The sequence below is a fragment of the Heterocephalus glaber genome, unplaced genomic scaffold, assembly GCF_053883595.1.
Source record: "Heterocephalus glaber isolate CG9 unplaced genomic scaffold, H.glaber_assembly_v1.0 deba00001600, whole genome shotgun sequence".
Classification (NCBI taxonomy): domain Eukaryota; kingdom Metazoa; phylum Chordata; class Mammalia; order Rodentia; family Bathyergidae; genus Heterocephalus; species Heterocephalus glaber.
The window spans coordinates 42,262,709-42,279,271 of NW_028258372.1; the positions used below are offsets into that span (position 1 = coordinate 42,262,709).

Here is a 16,563-nt window from a genome sequence, read left to right on the forward strand (position 1 = left end):
AGGCCCAGGCCTCCCGCAGACAGGTGCGAGTCTCTGGGGTCACCCAGGAAGTCCCCGGGAAGCGGTGGGGACGGAGCCAGCCGCCCCCTGGCCGCGTCTTGCCCCACCCTGGGTCCTTTTGAGTTTATTTACATAAAAATATGTTCAGGGGCCTAATTACTAAGGTGTCCAAGGAACTCTACTAAAAACAAGACGTTCCCGAGGAAAGACACGTAAGACCCTCAGGAAAACGTTCAGGAAGTACTTCACTGCGCCAGACCCTGGCCCCTGGCCAGGCCTCGGTCTCCAGTCTCCGCTCCCCTCCCGGGCAGGTCTCTTCTGGCCGGGCTCCCCCAAAGGACGGGCGCCCCTCTCCCGATTCGCTGCTGCTGAGAGGCAGACAGCTGGGCAGCAGCGGGTTTTCCAGCCGAATTACTCAGTAGCCTCCACATGCCGCCTTCTAGGCTCTGCGTGGCCCTAGGAGGAGGCGGACGAGGTCGCTCCCGGCCCCCGGCCCCGGCCCTCAGTCCCCGGTCCCGGCTCCCGCCGAGGCGCCCGCGGCCTCCCCTTTAAGGGCCGCCCCGCCCCGCCCCGGCCCCGCCCCCCTCCCCTTTAAGGACCGGCCCCGGACGCAGACGAGCCTGTGACGCGGCCGCCGGCCCCGGGGCTGCTTCTTCGTCGCGCGGCCGCTTCCCCCCGGCCGGCCCGCGTCGCGCGTTCCCCGGAGCGCCAGGCCCCCGGGGGGAGAGCCGGGTCGGTGGGCACCGGCCGGCGGGACCCACGGAGCCCCGCGACCCGCCGAGCCTGGAGCCGGGCCGGGGCGGGGCGGCCGGCTCCGGCCCGGAGCGCACTTCGCCGCCGCGCGGGGGCACCATGCTGTCCGACGCGCCGGGCCAGGCCCCGCCGGCGCCCTTCCCCGCCCTGGCCCCGCCGCCGCCGCCGCCGCCGCCGCCGCCGCAGCCCCCCGCCCCGGCCGCGCACCCCCCGGCCCCGCCGCCGCAGTTCCCGCAGTTCCACGTCAAGTCGGGCCTGCAGGTCAAGAAGAACGCCATCATCGACGACTACAAGGTCACCAGCCAGGTCCTGGGGCTCGGCATCAACGGCAAAGTTTTGCAGATCTTCAGCAAGCGGACGCAGGAGAAATTCGCGCTGAAAGTAGGCGGGCGGGCTGGCGCGGGGCTGAGGCGGGCGGGCTCTGCCGTCCTGGGCTCGTGCGCCCCAGGCAGCGTGCTCCGTCCCGCCCGCCTTCTCCTCCGCGGGCACAGAGGGCCCAGTACCCAGGGAGCGGCTGGGCGGCCGGTTTGGAGCAGTCGGAGCTCCGGGGGTTGCTTCGCCCCGCTCCTTATTTGGGAGCCGGAATGTGTGATTTCACTTCCCGGGGCCTGGCGCGGGGCGGGCTGGGGACGGGAGCCCGGCGGCCCGGGCTCTCCGCTTCCACGGCCCCGCCGACCGCTCCAGCCGGGTCTCGGGAACCGGGACGGCCGCGGGCGGCTGGGCGCCAGCGGGGGCCTCGCTGGTCTCGGCCCGGGGAAACCCGGCCGTTGTCTTCTCTTTCTTTTTCGAGTGGGTGTGGCAGGGCAGCGTGAGGCTTGAAGGGACCGCTCCACTTCCGAAGTTGCACACAATGGCCTTGGGAGGCTGCCGCGAGGGCCGGGGCGGGGGAGGCTGAGCCAGTTCAGGGCCCGCAGAAAGGCTTCTCCCCAGAAGCCTTCAGGTCAGACCGCATCCCTAAAGGTGACAGGACAGGTGGGTTTCCCCTGGGGTGCCTTAATGACTGGAGGGGGAGAGAAATACTTCCTGTGCTATGTTTTTTCTCTTCCCTTTCAGTCTGCACAGCCAGCTGCCTTTTAGTTATCACGTCCGAACCTCAGCTGTGACTTTTGGGTGGGCCTGATGGCACATACAATCAGAAGTTATAAAAACCTGGTACTTTGCAGCGGGCAGCATGTCCAGTTTCTGGGTTTTAAGAACTCTGAAGTTATTTTCCTTCTGCCTTCATCCTCAGCGCTGTCAGATTTCTTTCTTTGTTTCTGTCTGTCTTTCTTCTGTAGGCCCCTGCCATGAGATTTCAGTTGTTGCTTAGCTGACTGTCGGAGAGGAAATTTATCAGGGTTTTGAACGCTGTAACATTTATGCCTTTGACCTCCTGTTCCCTACTGGGGGGGGGGTAGCAGGGGGAGGAGGAGAGGGGAGGGGGCGGGGAGGAGCCTGGGTCGACTGGCCCTGACCTTGGGATTGGAGGTGAGTGAATGCACGTTGCCCACAGTTACTCTGTACCCTTGAGGAAGTGACAGACGTGCTTTCCAGGAGTGTTCTCTGTCTCTTTTGAGTTGCCATCTGCCTTCGCCCATCAGCCGTGGAGACGCTGGCTGTTCTTTCTCTTGGATAGTTGGAGTATAAAGACTTCAGAACAAAAGCTCTCAACGTCTCCTTACTCTGTTTAATACACACACGCGCACACGGATGCACCCGCACCATACTCCAGAAGATTTTTGGGTGGCAGTTCAGATTTCTGTCCTAATGAATAGGAAGAAATTTGGGTATTTTTCTCCTTTGAATAGTTTTGAATGGTTTATCCTTTCCTGGTTAGAAGTGTGTGAAGACTGAAATCAGTCTGTTTTGACAGGCAGCCTGTTCTCAGTTGAGAAGTTGACTCAACTGTTAAATTGTAGATTTCCCACACATCTTTGTGTTAAAACTTAATACGAGAGGAAGAAAGGAGGAATATGGCATTTGGTGACGGACAGTAGTGTCAACAGCACTTTCATGCCCTAATATTGGCCAAGACATAATTACAGCTTTGTGGGAATCTAGTTCAAAGAATCCTGTTTCAGAGACAAAGAGATTTCCTGATCTTGAATTTTGATTAACTTTGGGTGCTGAGTAGTGAAACGATTTTCAGAAATAGGAGCCTTTTGATTATAAAGTAAGGGAAGAAGTTGTGATCATCAGGCAGGATTGGGGACCCCATTGGGAAGGTTCCTGAGCAGAAGGGAGGAGACCTGTCTATCCTCCGTGCCCAGCTGCTCCTGGGGACAGGAAGTCTGCTTCCTTGTGGTCCTGAGAGTTTATTGGAAGTGGTGGCTGGCCAGGTGCTGGTTCCCTTTCTGTGGTCCTGTGACCTCTTTGCCCTGTGAAGTAAAACCAGTGCTTTAACAAATGGTCCCAACTCACCGTGCTGCTTTTCTGTTGCTGTCATGAAGAGCTGGTGTTTAAATGGCTTTTGGTGACCTCATCTCACCTCTCCTGTGAAGTTCTGAGTCATGCCGAGAATTTTTGGGCAGAGTTGGAAGGGACTTCAGTGGCCATCTCATCCAACTCCCCCATTTTACAGATGCGAAAGCACTGCCCCAAGTGGAGGAGTGTCTTGCTCGGTCGGGGTAGAACAGGTGTGCACTCGGCAGACGGAGTAGAGTCCGGGTTGCTTGACTCCCACCCTCAGGCCGCTGTTTCCCAACTGCAGTGACGATGACAGGCTGAGGCTGGCTGCTGCCCATTCTTGAGCGGGGGAGCTCCTCTGACCACTGGCTCTCTGCCTGCTGGCCGTGGGCACCAGGCGGGTGTCTGCCACCTTGTAGTCTTAGTCCTCAACGCAGCAGCTGCATGAGTTTACATGTGCAAGAGCAAGCTTATTTACTCTTCTCTCCCTTTCTTAGGGAGTGTCTGCTTTAAATCTTTATTATTATTTGTAGAAGAATATGGGAATTCTGTTATTAATTTGGCCAGGACCCTTAGTCTCAACCCTTTCATATATTAATTGCTTGTATTTCCCGTGGGGTTTCTCAGCTGCCTCCTGCTTCATTGTATCGTGGTAACTTTCAGGTATTAGCTGAACAAATTTAATTAAAGTCTGTACTGTTGTCCCACTCTGCTGTGCAACACTGATAAGCATGCTTCTGCTTTATGAAATATGGAATGTTGTCATAATTTACCTGTTTATCTTTCCATTCTGCAGTCTAGAGGAAACAGTGACCTGTAGTTTCTTCTTTCCTTTCTCCAGCAGGCCTCCTCCTTCGGGTCACCTATGTGCCTCTGTGACGCGGCTTCAGCTGGCGTCATGCAGGGAAGATGACTAGCTCCTGTCTTGGTGTTCTGGACCCTGCTAGACAGAGTTCCCACATCCTTTCCCTACCCCAGGCAGCATCCTGTTCCGCACAGCGCATCTTGTGCACCTGTGGGACTGCAGCCAGGTAGTGCAGCTGGCTGAGAGGCTGTCTCAGGTTGGGGTTTGCTAGGTGGAATGACAGCCTGACCAAGCCAGCCTCTTCTATGTCCAGTATGGTTCCGGTTAGTTAACAGTTTGCTGAGCATTTGCCATAGTTTTTGTCCTGTGGAGGATATAATTGTATAAGGTGACCTATAAAATTTTGGGAGTCAAGAAACCTATCTGGAGAAGGCAAAATGAACAAACGTAGTCTAAGGCTGCCCTATCAAACATGGTTGCCACTACCTAGGTGTGGCTGTTAAATTAGAATTAATAAATATGAAGGAATGAAACTAAATTACAAATTCCCTTGCTGGTCGTGTAGCTGCATGTGTGATGGCTCCTGGAGGGAGCACTGCAGAGGCTGAGGTAAAGCTGGGTGTATAATGTAGAGGGAAGGAGTAGGAGAGCCAGGTGGTGGGCTCAGAAATGAGCATAACTCAGCTTTGTGGTGAAGCAAGTTTTAAAATATTTGAGGGACTTCAGAATGTTGTAAAGAAAGGTTAGGAAGAGCTAAAGTTGAGTGTGTAGATTTTTGAGGGAAGGGTCTGGTTTCTGCTTTGAGAGACCCTGTCCTTGTTTTGAGCCACTGCTCTGCTCTGTGGATGCCCAGGCTGGCCTTGGCCCTGACTTCTATGACTGCAGCAGGGTGCCTGGCATCACTGAGACAGGATCAAAGCCGGATTGGCTCGTGGTCCTTTTTCACTTTTGGATTCTGGGCTTTGATAGAGCTTGAAAATAATCTCCAGCTAATATCTGGGATATGTGGCTGATAGAGGGGAAAGACAAGTCCTCTCGGGGCCTCAGGGACACATTGGTGTGGTCTGTTTTGGGGAGGATGAAGGTATTGGTATCCACTTTTTTTTTTTTTTTTTTTTTTGGTACCGGGGATCGAACTTGGAACCTTGCGCTTTAGAGGCTGGCGGCGGCACCACTGAGCTAAATCCCCGGCCCCTAGTATCCACTTTTGAGATGTTTTGACTACTCAGGACCTTGAGGGGTTGGACTTCATCAGTTGCTGAGTTCTTTATGAAGCAGGTACCGGAGATTGGGAGGAAGGCTGCCTCAGGACTGCCGGAGGCAAACTTAGTCCCTGGCTGAATCCTGGGCCCGAGCGAGCAGGGATGGAGCGCTTTGTGCTGGGGGACTGTCCGCCAAGGTGGGGAAGCACAGTGCAGTACCAGCATCTGAGTCGTTCACAGTTCTCGAGCGGCCCTGCCGTCCCCTGAGCATTCTGGGACTCTCCCTGATGGGCTGAGATCTGTGGCACAGGAATTTGCACTTTCCTGCCTCTCTCTTCTGTTCAGGCCCATGTGAGGGGCTTCCCCCCTTTCTCTGTGCTGCACCTTTCCAGGTGGCTCTGCACAATGGCGGGAGGCTGTGGGCAGCACAGAGTTGCTCCTTGCTGGAGCTGCAATGGTTAATGGTTTAGGCCCATGAGTAAAGGGAGCCGGGCCTCACACCACTCCAGAGCTTCAGTTCCTGGCCGTCTCTCCTGCCTCCTTCCTTCTCAATGAGGAAGAGGCTGGGCGGGCGGGTGCAAAAGGTTCAGTGTCTTACTTAGCGTTGGCATCTGAGCCATGCCCTGGCACACCTGGTTCCCTGGGACCTGCCGTGGCCTGGGTTCCTTGGGCTTTTGGTTGTTAGAGGGGGTAGTATTGGGACTGTAGACCTGGCAGTCCAAAGCCACCTTCAGATGGGCCATTGGTAGGGAGAGGGTCGTGCCACTGGGCAGCTAAATGTACACCAGGTGTGTGGCCCAGTTAGATTGTGGGGCCTTTTCTGGTCTTTAAGAAAATACTGATGTTATGTATTTTAAGATGTAGGTGCATATGTGTATCTCTATAAAAGTATAGATATAAATAAGTGGAGAAGAGCCTGCTTCTAGGAGTTATGTGCTAGATAAGAAAGTGAAGTAAAACACAGCAAAAAGCAGTAACAGCCAAACTTCAAAGATGGTTCTAGTCTTTGTGTCCTAACAAATTGTGTGGCGTTGTGTAGGTCAGTTAAGCTTTTTGGGCCTCGGTGTCCACATCAGAGGGTCGGGCACCAGCAGCCCCTGGTGCTGGCAGTGGGACCGGGGAGGAGGCTGTGCTGGGGGCCAGAGGTGGAGGGCAAGGTGGGTGGTGCCTTGCTCGATGTCTGACCGGCAGCAGTGTCTGGGCCAGCGTGGATGCCTGATAGGCGTAGCCCTGGGCTCCAGGTAATCAATAGTCACTACTGACCAGCTGCTCCTTCTGCTGTGTGAGGACCTGAAGGTATCCCAGCTTGCCACTGAGAGAGGATGGGCTCCCAAGGCATTGGGGAGGTGCCTTTCTCCCATTGAAATCATGAGAACCATAGCATACTGGTGGTATGCAACAGAGATGAGGGTTTCTTTATTTTTCACTCCAGACTCCCTTTGAGGTCGTGGGGTATTTGAAAGCCACTGTGATTGGCTGCACAGCCGGTGCCCTGCACAGGGCTCCTGACCGAGGGGTTAGTGTGGCCGCTGATCGCTTGCCGAGCTCTGCCTTGTGTGTAGCTGGTTTGCTCAGGGATGCCTGCTTTCACATCACTCCCAGACAGTTATGGGTGAGGGGCTATCCAGAGCCGACAGCTGGGGCTGCTTCCCAGATTGGTATCCAGGTCCCCTCAGCCCCCAGAGAGGGCTGGGTAAGAAGAGAAATCTGGAGCCTGAGAAAGCAAGAGGAGGAAGGACTCCTGGAAAAGTCTGTCCTGTCCTTTCTTCCTGCCCACTCAAGACAAGAGCAGTGGTTTCAGCCCTGGAGGTTTGGGCTGTGTACCCGGCTGCCCGATTTCACTGGAGGAAAACAGGAGAGGGTATGAAGCTGGACGTGGCCTCTGGCATAGTAGAGTTCTTGGGGAGTTTATGCCCGGGTCCAGTAAACACCTCCGTGTGCCAGCTGGCAGTCAGAAGGGTCTAGGACAGGGCCTCAAGGTCAGTCCCTACTTGTGTGTGAGGCTCCCTTCCGAGACTAGCCACACTGTGTGCTCATTGTACTCAGAATGAGCTCTCCAAAGGCTTACAGGACAATCGTCTTGTTCTTGAGGGAGCCGCTGGCCAGCTCTGGCCCCTGCCCACATGGGAACAGGACTCACTGGAGGGGTGGAGAGTGGCGGCTTCTGTCTCTGAGAAGGTGGTGGGTCAGGCAGCTGCGGCGTGGTGGCTTCTCGGTCTGGCTGATCCCCGTGACTGTTCTTCTTTGGAGCCTGAAGCAAAGGTGAAAAAGCTCTCCAGTCCCAGGCCCGCCGAGGAGAGGAGGCGAAGGGGGACTCACCGAGCCTGCGGTGCCAGCGCCTGCGCTGTGACCCTCCCTTTCCCTGCGGAGATAGGAGCTGCCCACCTCGCTGCCGTTTCGAGCATCCGTGTTATGAGGAGGCTGCCAGCCTGTACTGCCATTTGCTGCCTGGCCTCCTGCCTGGGGACCAGGCCTGCTACTCAGCCCCTCTGTCCCACCAGCTAAAAGTAAACCTGCCACCGCTGTGGTCTTCCCCTCAGCCAGGCCCTGCGCTCCGTCCCAGGTCTGCCTTCTGCCCCACTGCTGAACCAGCGCTCTCACTTTCCCCTGCATCCTCCCTCTTCGCCTGTCCACTCCCGCCTCGGAGGGCAGGTGGGGTCAGTTCGCCGTGCCCAGTGAGGGAAATGAGCTGTGTTTGGAGCTTCCTCCGGTGCCTGGACTCCCATGGACAGAGGCTCTGTGGCGCCACCTGGTCATTTCTCAGTAGGGAAAGGGCTGGACAGAGGAGGGTGAAGGGTTCTCCAGTCTTCTCCACTAGGCTTCTAGCTCTGACACCCTTCACGCTGCGCCTCCAAGCGGGCCTGCCTGCCAGGGGATGAGTGGGAGAACCTGCTCGGGACAGTTCCTCACCCGACAGCCTCCTGCCCACACTCCTGTCCTGCAGCTAAGTGAGCCTCTCCCCACGTCACCGCTGGGCTTTGGGTTACCGCATTCTGCAGTGTGACCTCATCTTGCTGGCTTCCAAGAGTAATTTGAGCCTGGCTCTGCACGCCCTTCCCGAGTCTGCCCATCACCCCTCTGGCCCTCCCAGCGCAGCCTCCTGTATGGAGCATGGCAGGGACAGCGTGAGTTTCCTTCTCCCCCTGACTGCAGGGGCAGAGGTATTGGTGATCTCTGCACTGCCCGGTCCCCTCCTCTCCTGCTGAGGATCCTGGATCCCTGCGGAGCGAGATGGGGAAAGCACAGCTAGCGGAATATCTGCCGGGCCCAGAGGTATGGGGCAGAGGGCTTCCTTCAGTGTGGCTCTGGCATTCTCACCTTTGTGATTTTCCGATCCCTGGACAGGTGTTGGTACTGATCATGGCACAGGCGGGTTCTGTGTGTTTTCTGGGATGAAGGTGTATTTGGGGGACAGGGCTCGTGGGCAGCGCGGATGGGAGCCCAGAGGTAGGAGCTGGGGATCCCGCTGCCTCAGTGGAGGCACATAACCAAGTCACGGCTCCCCAAGTTCCTCTCCCTTCCGTCCCAGGGGCCTCATTTCTTGTGATTGGCCTCTGGTGGGGAGGAGCTGGGTGTAGTAGCTAAGCGTTTATTTTTAACTCTGACAGAAGGAGCCCCCATCCCTGCAAGAGCCCTTCCTTCTCTCTCCTGCCCCATCTTAGGGATCTTGCCTGGCTCCTGTAATTCTTTTTTTTTTTTCTTGGTACCAGGGATCGAACTCAAGACCTTGTGCTTTCGAGGCAGGCGCTGTGCCACTGAGCTAAATTGCCGGCCCTGGCTCCTGTAGTTCTTAGGGAAGGCTGGTGGGGTTCTAAGGAGCAGACATCACTGGAGCCATGTGTCCGAAGATTGCTTGTCACCCTTGGCTTCTGCAGAGCTCAGAGGGTTCAGGCAGTGGAGGAGCAGAGGGGCTGGTGTTTGGAGCTCAAAGCATCCAGGGAACGAAGGTGGCTGTGCTCTGAGCTGTGCTGGAGTGGCTGGCAAGGAGGCCACAGGGAGCACTGAGCTGTGTGGTGACCTGTTTTATTAAGGCCCGCATTACAGAAACGCTGAGCAGTGGTGGTGTTCCCGTGACGCCAGGCCCACGATCGTCATGTCCCGTTGGGCAGAGCTGTCTCTCACATCAGTGACACCGTGCCCTGCTGTTCTCCTCCCCTGTGCTACTGAGCCTCACTGCCTTGACTCTGCAGACTTGAACTGATTACCTTGGCGCAGATTCTTTGAAAGCAAATCAAATTGGGTTTAAGGTGTAATTAGAGGAGGAAGGGATAGAGAGAAGTGGTGGCGAGGGGCTGGGGGAAGAGCAAAGCACAGCTGACTCCCAGAGCCCTCAGCCCTGCTGTGAAGGTCTTGGCCTTCTGCTCCTCCTCGGTCACAGTGGGGATTAGTTTGCCCAAAGCCCAGCTCTGACCGTGTAGTTTCCCTGCTTAACCCCTTCATGGTTTCTCCTGTCTCCTGAATTTATGAGATCTCCAAATCCTTCCCAGATCTGGGTCCGGTCTCCCTGTCCCACAGGTTAGTTGATTTGTATTGCTTCCTTAATAGGACTCTGCTTCCCACTCTACCTCTGCAGGTCTCTACCTGTCTCATTTTGGCCCTCCCTGTGTTCTCCTATCTGTTTCTACCTGCTACTCCAGGACTGAGTCTTGAGACTCGGGGTACAGCTCAGTTGTTGAGCGTGTGCTCAGTGTGCACTAGGCTCTGAGGCTCCATCTCCAGCATGGGCTGGGCTGGGTGGGGTGGCGGCCGAGGCAGTGGTGGTGAGTCTTCTATCCCTCCCCATCAAACTGCCATGGCATTCTTGTCTGTGGTGGCATTTTAAATGCACTTCTCCGTGTGTAAGGTGTTTCTTTAGGTATTGGATTTGATATATTTTTTGGTTTTTTTTGGTACCAGGGATTGAACTTGGGTCCTTGCACTTGCAAGGCAGGTAGCTGAACCGCTGAGCTAAATCCCTGGACCTTGGATTTGATATTTGATAATAAGTTCCTTGAAGACCCCCCTTTTCCTCCTCCTCCTCCTCCTCTTCCTCCTCCTTTTTTAATCCTCGTATTTCCATGTAGTGATTCCATGGCCTCATAAAAACAGTCAGGGTTGAGGGCATGGCCGGACTGGGAGTGACAGCCCTGGGCTGGGTGCTCTGAGACTGCGCCAGTAGCTCGGGAAGATCCCCTGTCTGCCGTCCCTGTTCTGTCTGTTGGAAGCTGCTCCCAGAACAGCTTTCTGGGCATTTCTTCCCTCCACCCACTGGCCACTGCTGACTGGCAGAGGTACCATGTGTTTCTTCGAATGGAGTTTTCATTCAGATTGCCACAAGAGGTGCAAGAACTGATGCTTCTCCTCCTCCTCCTCCTCCTCCTTCTCCTCCTCCTCCTCCCTGCCCAGGGCCCCTCCCTTTCCTGTTCTGTTATGGAGATGACCCTTTTGCCCCTTAGAGAACATTAATGGAGGGAGGGACAGACATGGCGTGTGCCAACTTTCCTACAGTTGTTGGCATTTACTGGTTAGCTTCAGCCGCACAACAGGGGCACACAGATACAGTCCAGGGTCATCTAGTGGCTGGCCTTGTGCCTGCCTGTGTGTTGCAAGAGGGACCAGCATTGAGCACCGAGTCTCCTAGAGCCTGGAACCTTCTGGGGCCACTTATCTCCATGCACAGCAGGTTTGTGCAGGAAGGGAAATCTGAGGGACCTGGCTTTGCACCCTCTGTGTGGCCCTGCAGATACCCCAGAGCCTGCCTGGACCTTGCTCATCTCCCTGGCTTGTAATCACAGGGGTCCGATTGAGCTTGCCAGACTCCTGCCCTCACTCCCTTTCTTCATCACTGTTGCTGCAGCCTCGCTGCTGGGAAGATGAGCTGCTGCTGGGAAGGATGTGGTCAGTCTGGGTGCCGCTCTCTCAGTTCTGCAGGCCCGTGTTACTTCACCCTTCTTGTGGAAGGCTGATTTCATTCATTCATCCAGTGTTTATAAACGTTTACTCTCCTCCGTGGCTGCCTCCTGTCTTCCCTGCTGACTGGCCATCAGGAGGTCCAGATGGGAGGATTAGCCCAGGATGGAGGAACAGTCCGGGCCTTCTCCTTGGGTTTAGAGCCCTTTAATATGCGTGCCATATGAGATGAGAGGAATTTGGAACAGTGAGGGGTGATTGTGCCCAGCAGCTTAGCCTGGACTCCTGCCTTTCTAAGCAGGATTTGCCTCAGGGTGCCTTCTGGCCTCCTGAGAGCCAAAGCAACTTATTACTCAAAATTAATTACCAGTTCAGAGAGTGACTTTTTGGCTTCCCTAAGGATAGATCAGAACGGCAGATAGACTTTGATACTTTCAGATCACAACTCTGAAGTGTTCTTAGATCAGTCGCCAGCCCTCCTTGAGCCGATACTGAGCACTGTATCAGGCATTCTGTCAGATATTTTACCTCATACCCTTTTAATCCTTGAAATAATACTGCAAAGTAAATTCCCCTTTTTACAGAGGAGGAAACGTGTTCAAACATGTTCAGAGTAACTCACTAGCAGTTAATTATTGAATACCTACTAAGCACTAAGCATCATTTTAGGATCAGTGTACAAGACAGACAAAAGCCATAGTCCTGCGTGCATGGCCCTTGGTCATGGTCTAGGGAAGACACAGACGTAATCAGTTGAATGCACAGCTTATCCACGGTGGTCGGTCCGAAGGAGAAAGTGGGGCTGGAAGGGGCTGGAATGCGGGAGTGTATGCCTGGCATCATAGTTGTGGACGGCAGATCAGGGAGGGGTTCACAGAGGAGGGGATGCTGAGTGAGCCTTGGAGACACATGTTTGGGGTGGAGGAGGGGATGCCAGGCAGAAGGAATAGTAAATGCGAAGGTCAAAGGCTATAGATGATGAGAGAACCTAATTCTAAAACCAGGCTCTTTATAACTCGCAGTACTGCCTTTCTAGGAGTTCTTCTATAGCCCCGTTAGAGTGCAGTATGTGACCTAACAATTTAATTTGCTAGGATGCTTATTTTGTACAGATTGCTACACTGGTAAGAATAGGAGCAGGCCCTGCCTTTGGAAACTTAGAGCTCAGAGTGGGAGCGATCACCTGTGTGTGTGAAATGCATGAAAGAAGTCTGCCCTCAGACTCCGAATGGTACCTTCTCAGGTGCCTTCCCACTCGGCCCTCCGGGGCAGGTGGTCTGTGGTCTGAAAGGTCAGGGAGCAGGTGGTAGGTGCGTGGCAGAGGTAAAGGAAGCAGAGTTACACGGTGGGCTCTCCAGGGTGGAATCACTTTGCCTGGTGTGGCTGGTGGGATGCTTTGTGGACACCTGAGACCCGTGGGGAGGGCGCAGATGAAAGTGTGGTCCACAGCCTGGTTTCTGAGAAGTGGGAGGGACTTGGCTGGGTATGAGCAGAGGAGGGACAGGTGGTGTCTCCCCTGGTAATCAGGGGCTCGGAACTGGGTGTTAAGGACCATCCCAAGAGAGCAGAGAGGAGTTAACAAAGCCATACCGAGAAATAATGACTAGGCCAAGCTGTGGCAGAGGTTTTTGTCTTCCTTTGGGCCCTCCTAGGATCCCTCTTCCTCCAGAGTATTGAGCCCTTCCTGTGTTTCTCCATGCCGGTGCAGGAGTGGGCATATTCACGAAGGAGCTCGGGGCTGGGGGCTGTGGCTGTGAGGCTGGTGCTCTTGACCTCCTGTGTCTCTGGAGCTGGGTGAGAGGAGGCAGGGCTCTGGCTCGTGCTGTCCGTCCATCCGTCCGTCCGTCCGTCCGTTAACGCAGATGGGAAAGTGAAGCAATGGGTTGGGTCTGTTTTTTCCTGAGCATGTGCTGTGACAAAGGAAGTTGCAACATGTCTTTCTGTTTCTTTCTTTTTATAGAGTAAGATAGAAGGAAAAAAAAACATTTTCCAGTAACTTCAGAAAAAGGACTTGTTTTTGATGTGGTTATTCCCCCCGCCCCCCAGCGCTCTTTAGTGTAGTATTCCTTTGGCCTTTCTTCCTCAGGTGTACTGCCAGGCTCCCTCCTCTCAGACTGGGTCTGCAGCAGGCCGGCTGTGGCCCCTGAGGGCTGAGATCACCTGGGAGAACCTCAAGGAGTCGCCTTGCCTGTGGTCCGGACTGGGCAGGAGAGGTCTGCAGCAGCAGACACCCTCGAGGCTGCTGGTTGCCTCTCCCTGGAGGCCAGGAGCTGTCTGAACAGGGCAGGGGGTTCCTGGAGCCCACCTGGCGTCTCTGCTGCCACTCTGGGTGTGTTTATTTAGTGTCCCAGAAGGCTGAGGCATACCACGCTTTGTTGGCAGCTCCAGACCGTGCCTGGGCAACACTGGGGACAAGGTCCAGAATATGTGTGGGAGGCAGAAACCAGGACTGTCGACCGAACATGTTCATCTGGAGGCCTTGGTATGGGAGCTGGGCAAGAATCCAGTTGTGCTTGGAAAAGTACAGTTGATAGATTTTCCTGATGGAAGCCTTTGAAGTCTGAAGAGTAGTGGAGCTGACTTTCTCCTTCCTCCCTCTCTCTTCTTTATTCTCTCTCTCTCTCTCTCTCTCTCTCTGGTGCAGTCCTTAGTCAGTAAGCGGTGCTCTGGCTCGTCCCTAGAAGGGTGGGCCTGCCCCGGGAAGCCCCAGGAAGCTGGGAGTCAGCAGGGCTGTACCGTGCTGGTGCTCATTGCTTTCTTGCACAAGAGGGTAAAGTCCGAGGGGTGCGTTCTGTTTGGGTGCTTTGTTCCCTGTACCGCTGCTCCACTTTCAGGGGCACGGGACTCCGTCCTGTTTCCTTTGAGGTGGTCTCTGGTCTGTGCTCGGAGAGCACCATGTGGAGGGCACAGGGCCGGCACTGGCTTGCTTTCTGCTTCCCACGGTGGCCTCACCCTTTTCTGCGGGCAGCTGCCCTGGCCAGTCTGGTAGCCAGTAGCCATGTGTGCCTGTTTAAATTAGCATTACAATTGAATCACATTGAAAACCCCGTTCCTCAGACACCAGCCACATGTCAGTGCTCCACGGCCAACTGGTGCGCAGAACTCCCGTCATCTCGGGACCCTGAGGTAGTCATCCTGCTCCTAGGTGAGGCTTCACCTGAGCTGGAAGGGAACCTGCGGAAGGCTGGAGAGGTTTGGAGGCCCCGATGAGAGCATAGAAGGCCATGGCTTGCCGTGTTCAGGACTGCGATCATCTGGTCGTGTGGCTCCCAGCCCGGGCTGCTGTCTTGTGGGTGACGCACAAAGGGACGGTTCCTCTGATCGCTCTGCCTCTGGACTCTGGTGGTGGCGCTCAGGATCAGGATCGTGTGTTTACTGTGCTCCCAGTGACAGTTACCTGGGCTTGGCAACCACCCCTTTAACCTGTGCTCAGATTCCTGTAGTGATGGGGAGCTCACTCCATGCCATTAAAAAAGTTAATGTTGGTACAGTTCTACATTTGCTGAGTCAAAAACTTGGTTCCATGACCCTGTAAAATCCTTCGGTGCTCCTGGCCTTTTCCAGAGCCTTACAGAATGTGTCACCTCCATTGCTTTCGTGTAGGCTCAGCAGATATGTAAGCGTGCTGTGACGCGGCCCCTGCCACGAGGAGTCAGGGAACATCTTGCTTCATCTGCCAAGATTGCTGGGGAGATGCAGAGACAGGGTCCCAGGGACTGTCCAGCTGGGGTGGGCGAGGTGTCCCCTCCACTCTACGTCCCGCCCCCACTGGCGGGCGTCGTTACACAGGCTCTTGAGGAGCACTCAGCTGGCTTTCTTCCAGACATCGAGGGAGTCAGCCACCCACCCCTGTTCAGATACTACCACAAACACCGCTTCTGCCCAGGAGACCTTAGGTAGATCTCCAGTTACCTCTGTAAAGGACCATCGCCTCATCACGGCATGAGAACAAGCTGGGTTTGACCTTCCTTTCTGCCCCCACCCTTCCAGGAGCTTGATTGCTCCTTCCCACCCCATGCATGCCGATTCTTGTCTTCTCTTGGTCCTCCACGTGTCCATCCTTCTGTCTCCTTTCTGGTCAAATTGTGTTATGCTCTGAGGCACCTGTAAGACTTAACCGGGCCATGCCTCCATTTCCAGGCAGAGCCAGCTGTACCACAAGTACCAGGGCAGGAACACTGTCCCCACCTCGACCTCCCTTGCTGGACTGAGCTCCTTGAGGTCACAGACTGTGCCCGTGGGGTTGGTATCTCCAGGTGTGCACGCAGTGCCAGGCGCATGACAGGAGTGGCTCCATTTTTGGCAGTCCTTTTTTGGATTCTGCTACAGCTGCCCCAGGGTCTGAAGCCCTTCCAGGCACCGGTGTTCCTGCCCTGAGTGGCCGGCAGCTCATCAGCTCCAGGGAGAAAAGCGCTGCTTCGCAGTTGATAATGAACAAGCAGGGAATGAGGCTTTGGCAGTTTCAGAGGCAAAACTGGTATTTAAACAATACCGTTTTTTAAATCAAGCATTGAAGTGTCATCTTTAGAAGCAGCTGCTTCCAAACAACTCCGCCCAGTTATAGGAGATAATTGGAATAGTGAGCTAGGCCACAGAATTCTCTTAGCCTGGAGAAGAGCTGAGAGGGAAGGGGCTGGGCTGGGTGTTGGCAGAGGGCTGGTGAGGGCACCCTCACGACTTCCTTCTTGCTCTAGGATATTGGGCTGGGGCTTCCATAGAAAGCACGTTAGTGACCTCTTCACCCAGTGTCTGCAGACTGAACTAATTTTGCCAAGTGAGCAAAAAGAGAAATTGGGAAAAACACGGTAGGAATAAACTCTGGCCTTTATCATAAGGTGACAATGTGCACACTTTTAAAAATACTTAGTTTATATTTTTAAATAGGGGTCCTTTAGCACTGCCTGATGATGCCTCATCTTGTTTCCTTCTGATGCTACTGGGGACAGGAGGGGAGCAGGGTACCATTAGGGCCTCCTCCCTTCTAGGTCAGAGCCGCAGCAGGAGGGATTCCCCAACCTCTTGATGGTACCCAGACACTAACCACACCAAAGGCGTTCTGAGCAGCAGGCATGCTGGGAACAGCCAGGCCTCAGAGTGAGGACAGCCTGCCTGGGGGGCAGAGGCTTCCTGTGCAGGGGTGGAGCTCTGGAGCCTTGGGACCTGGGTGAGGGACGCACCTGCTTCTCTGCACATCTGTGGGCGGAGTCCAGAGGAGACCCCCTTTCAGATCTGGTTGGTTATGAGCGAACCAAAAAGCCCACCCCAGGAAGTCAGAGAGGCTACTGGCAGGGTCTTTTCCACACGTCCATCCCAAGCTACAGGGGCTGTATTTTTCCATCCCAAAGCCAGAGTTTGTCTGAAAGTTTTGCTTCAGTGGGAAGGGGTAGTACTTTCAAATCCAAAGGAAAATTTGAGCTATCTCGTTTGAATATGAAATTTCTGGGAAATTTTGAACACCTGTGCTCTGTCTGAGTGCCTCTCCTCATCGTTACCTGGGCGTCATTACCTGGCCCACGATGGAGGGGAGTT

The 16,563-nt window shown here is 54.9% G+C and overlaps 1 protein-coding gene across 2 annotated transcripts in view; it reads left to right on the forward strand.

Annotated features, from left to right (window-relative positions):
- The first annotated feature begins 635 nt into the window (after positions 1 to 635).
- Positions 636 to 16,563, forward strand: part of Mapkapk2 (MAPK activated protein kinase 2) — a 42,458-nt gene continuing 26,530 nt past the window's right edge. The window contains exon 1 of one of the 2 annotated variants that reach the window (XM_087194001.1): positions 636 to 1,134. In XM_087194001.1, the coding sequence (XP_087050127.1) occupies positions 853 to 1,134 (282 nt within the window). In that variant the 5' untranslated portion in view covers positions 636 to 852. Of the gene's footprint in view, positions 1,135 to 8,239; positions 8,419 to 16,563 lie in introns of those variants that run through there. The other variant, XM_087194000.1, reaches the window with a different exon arrangement.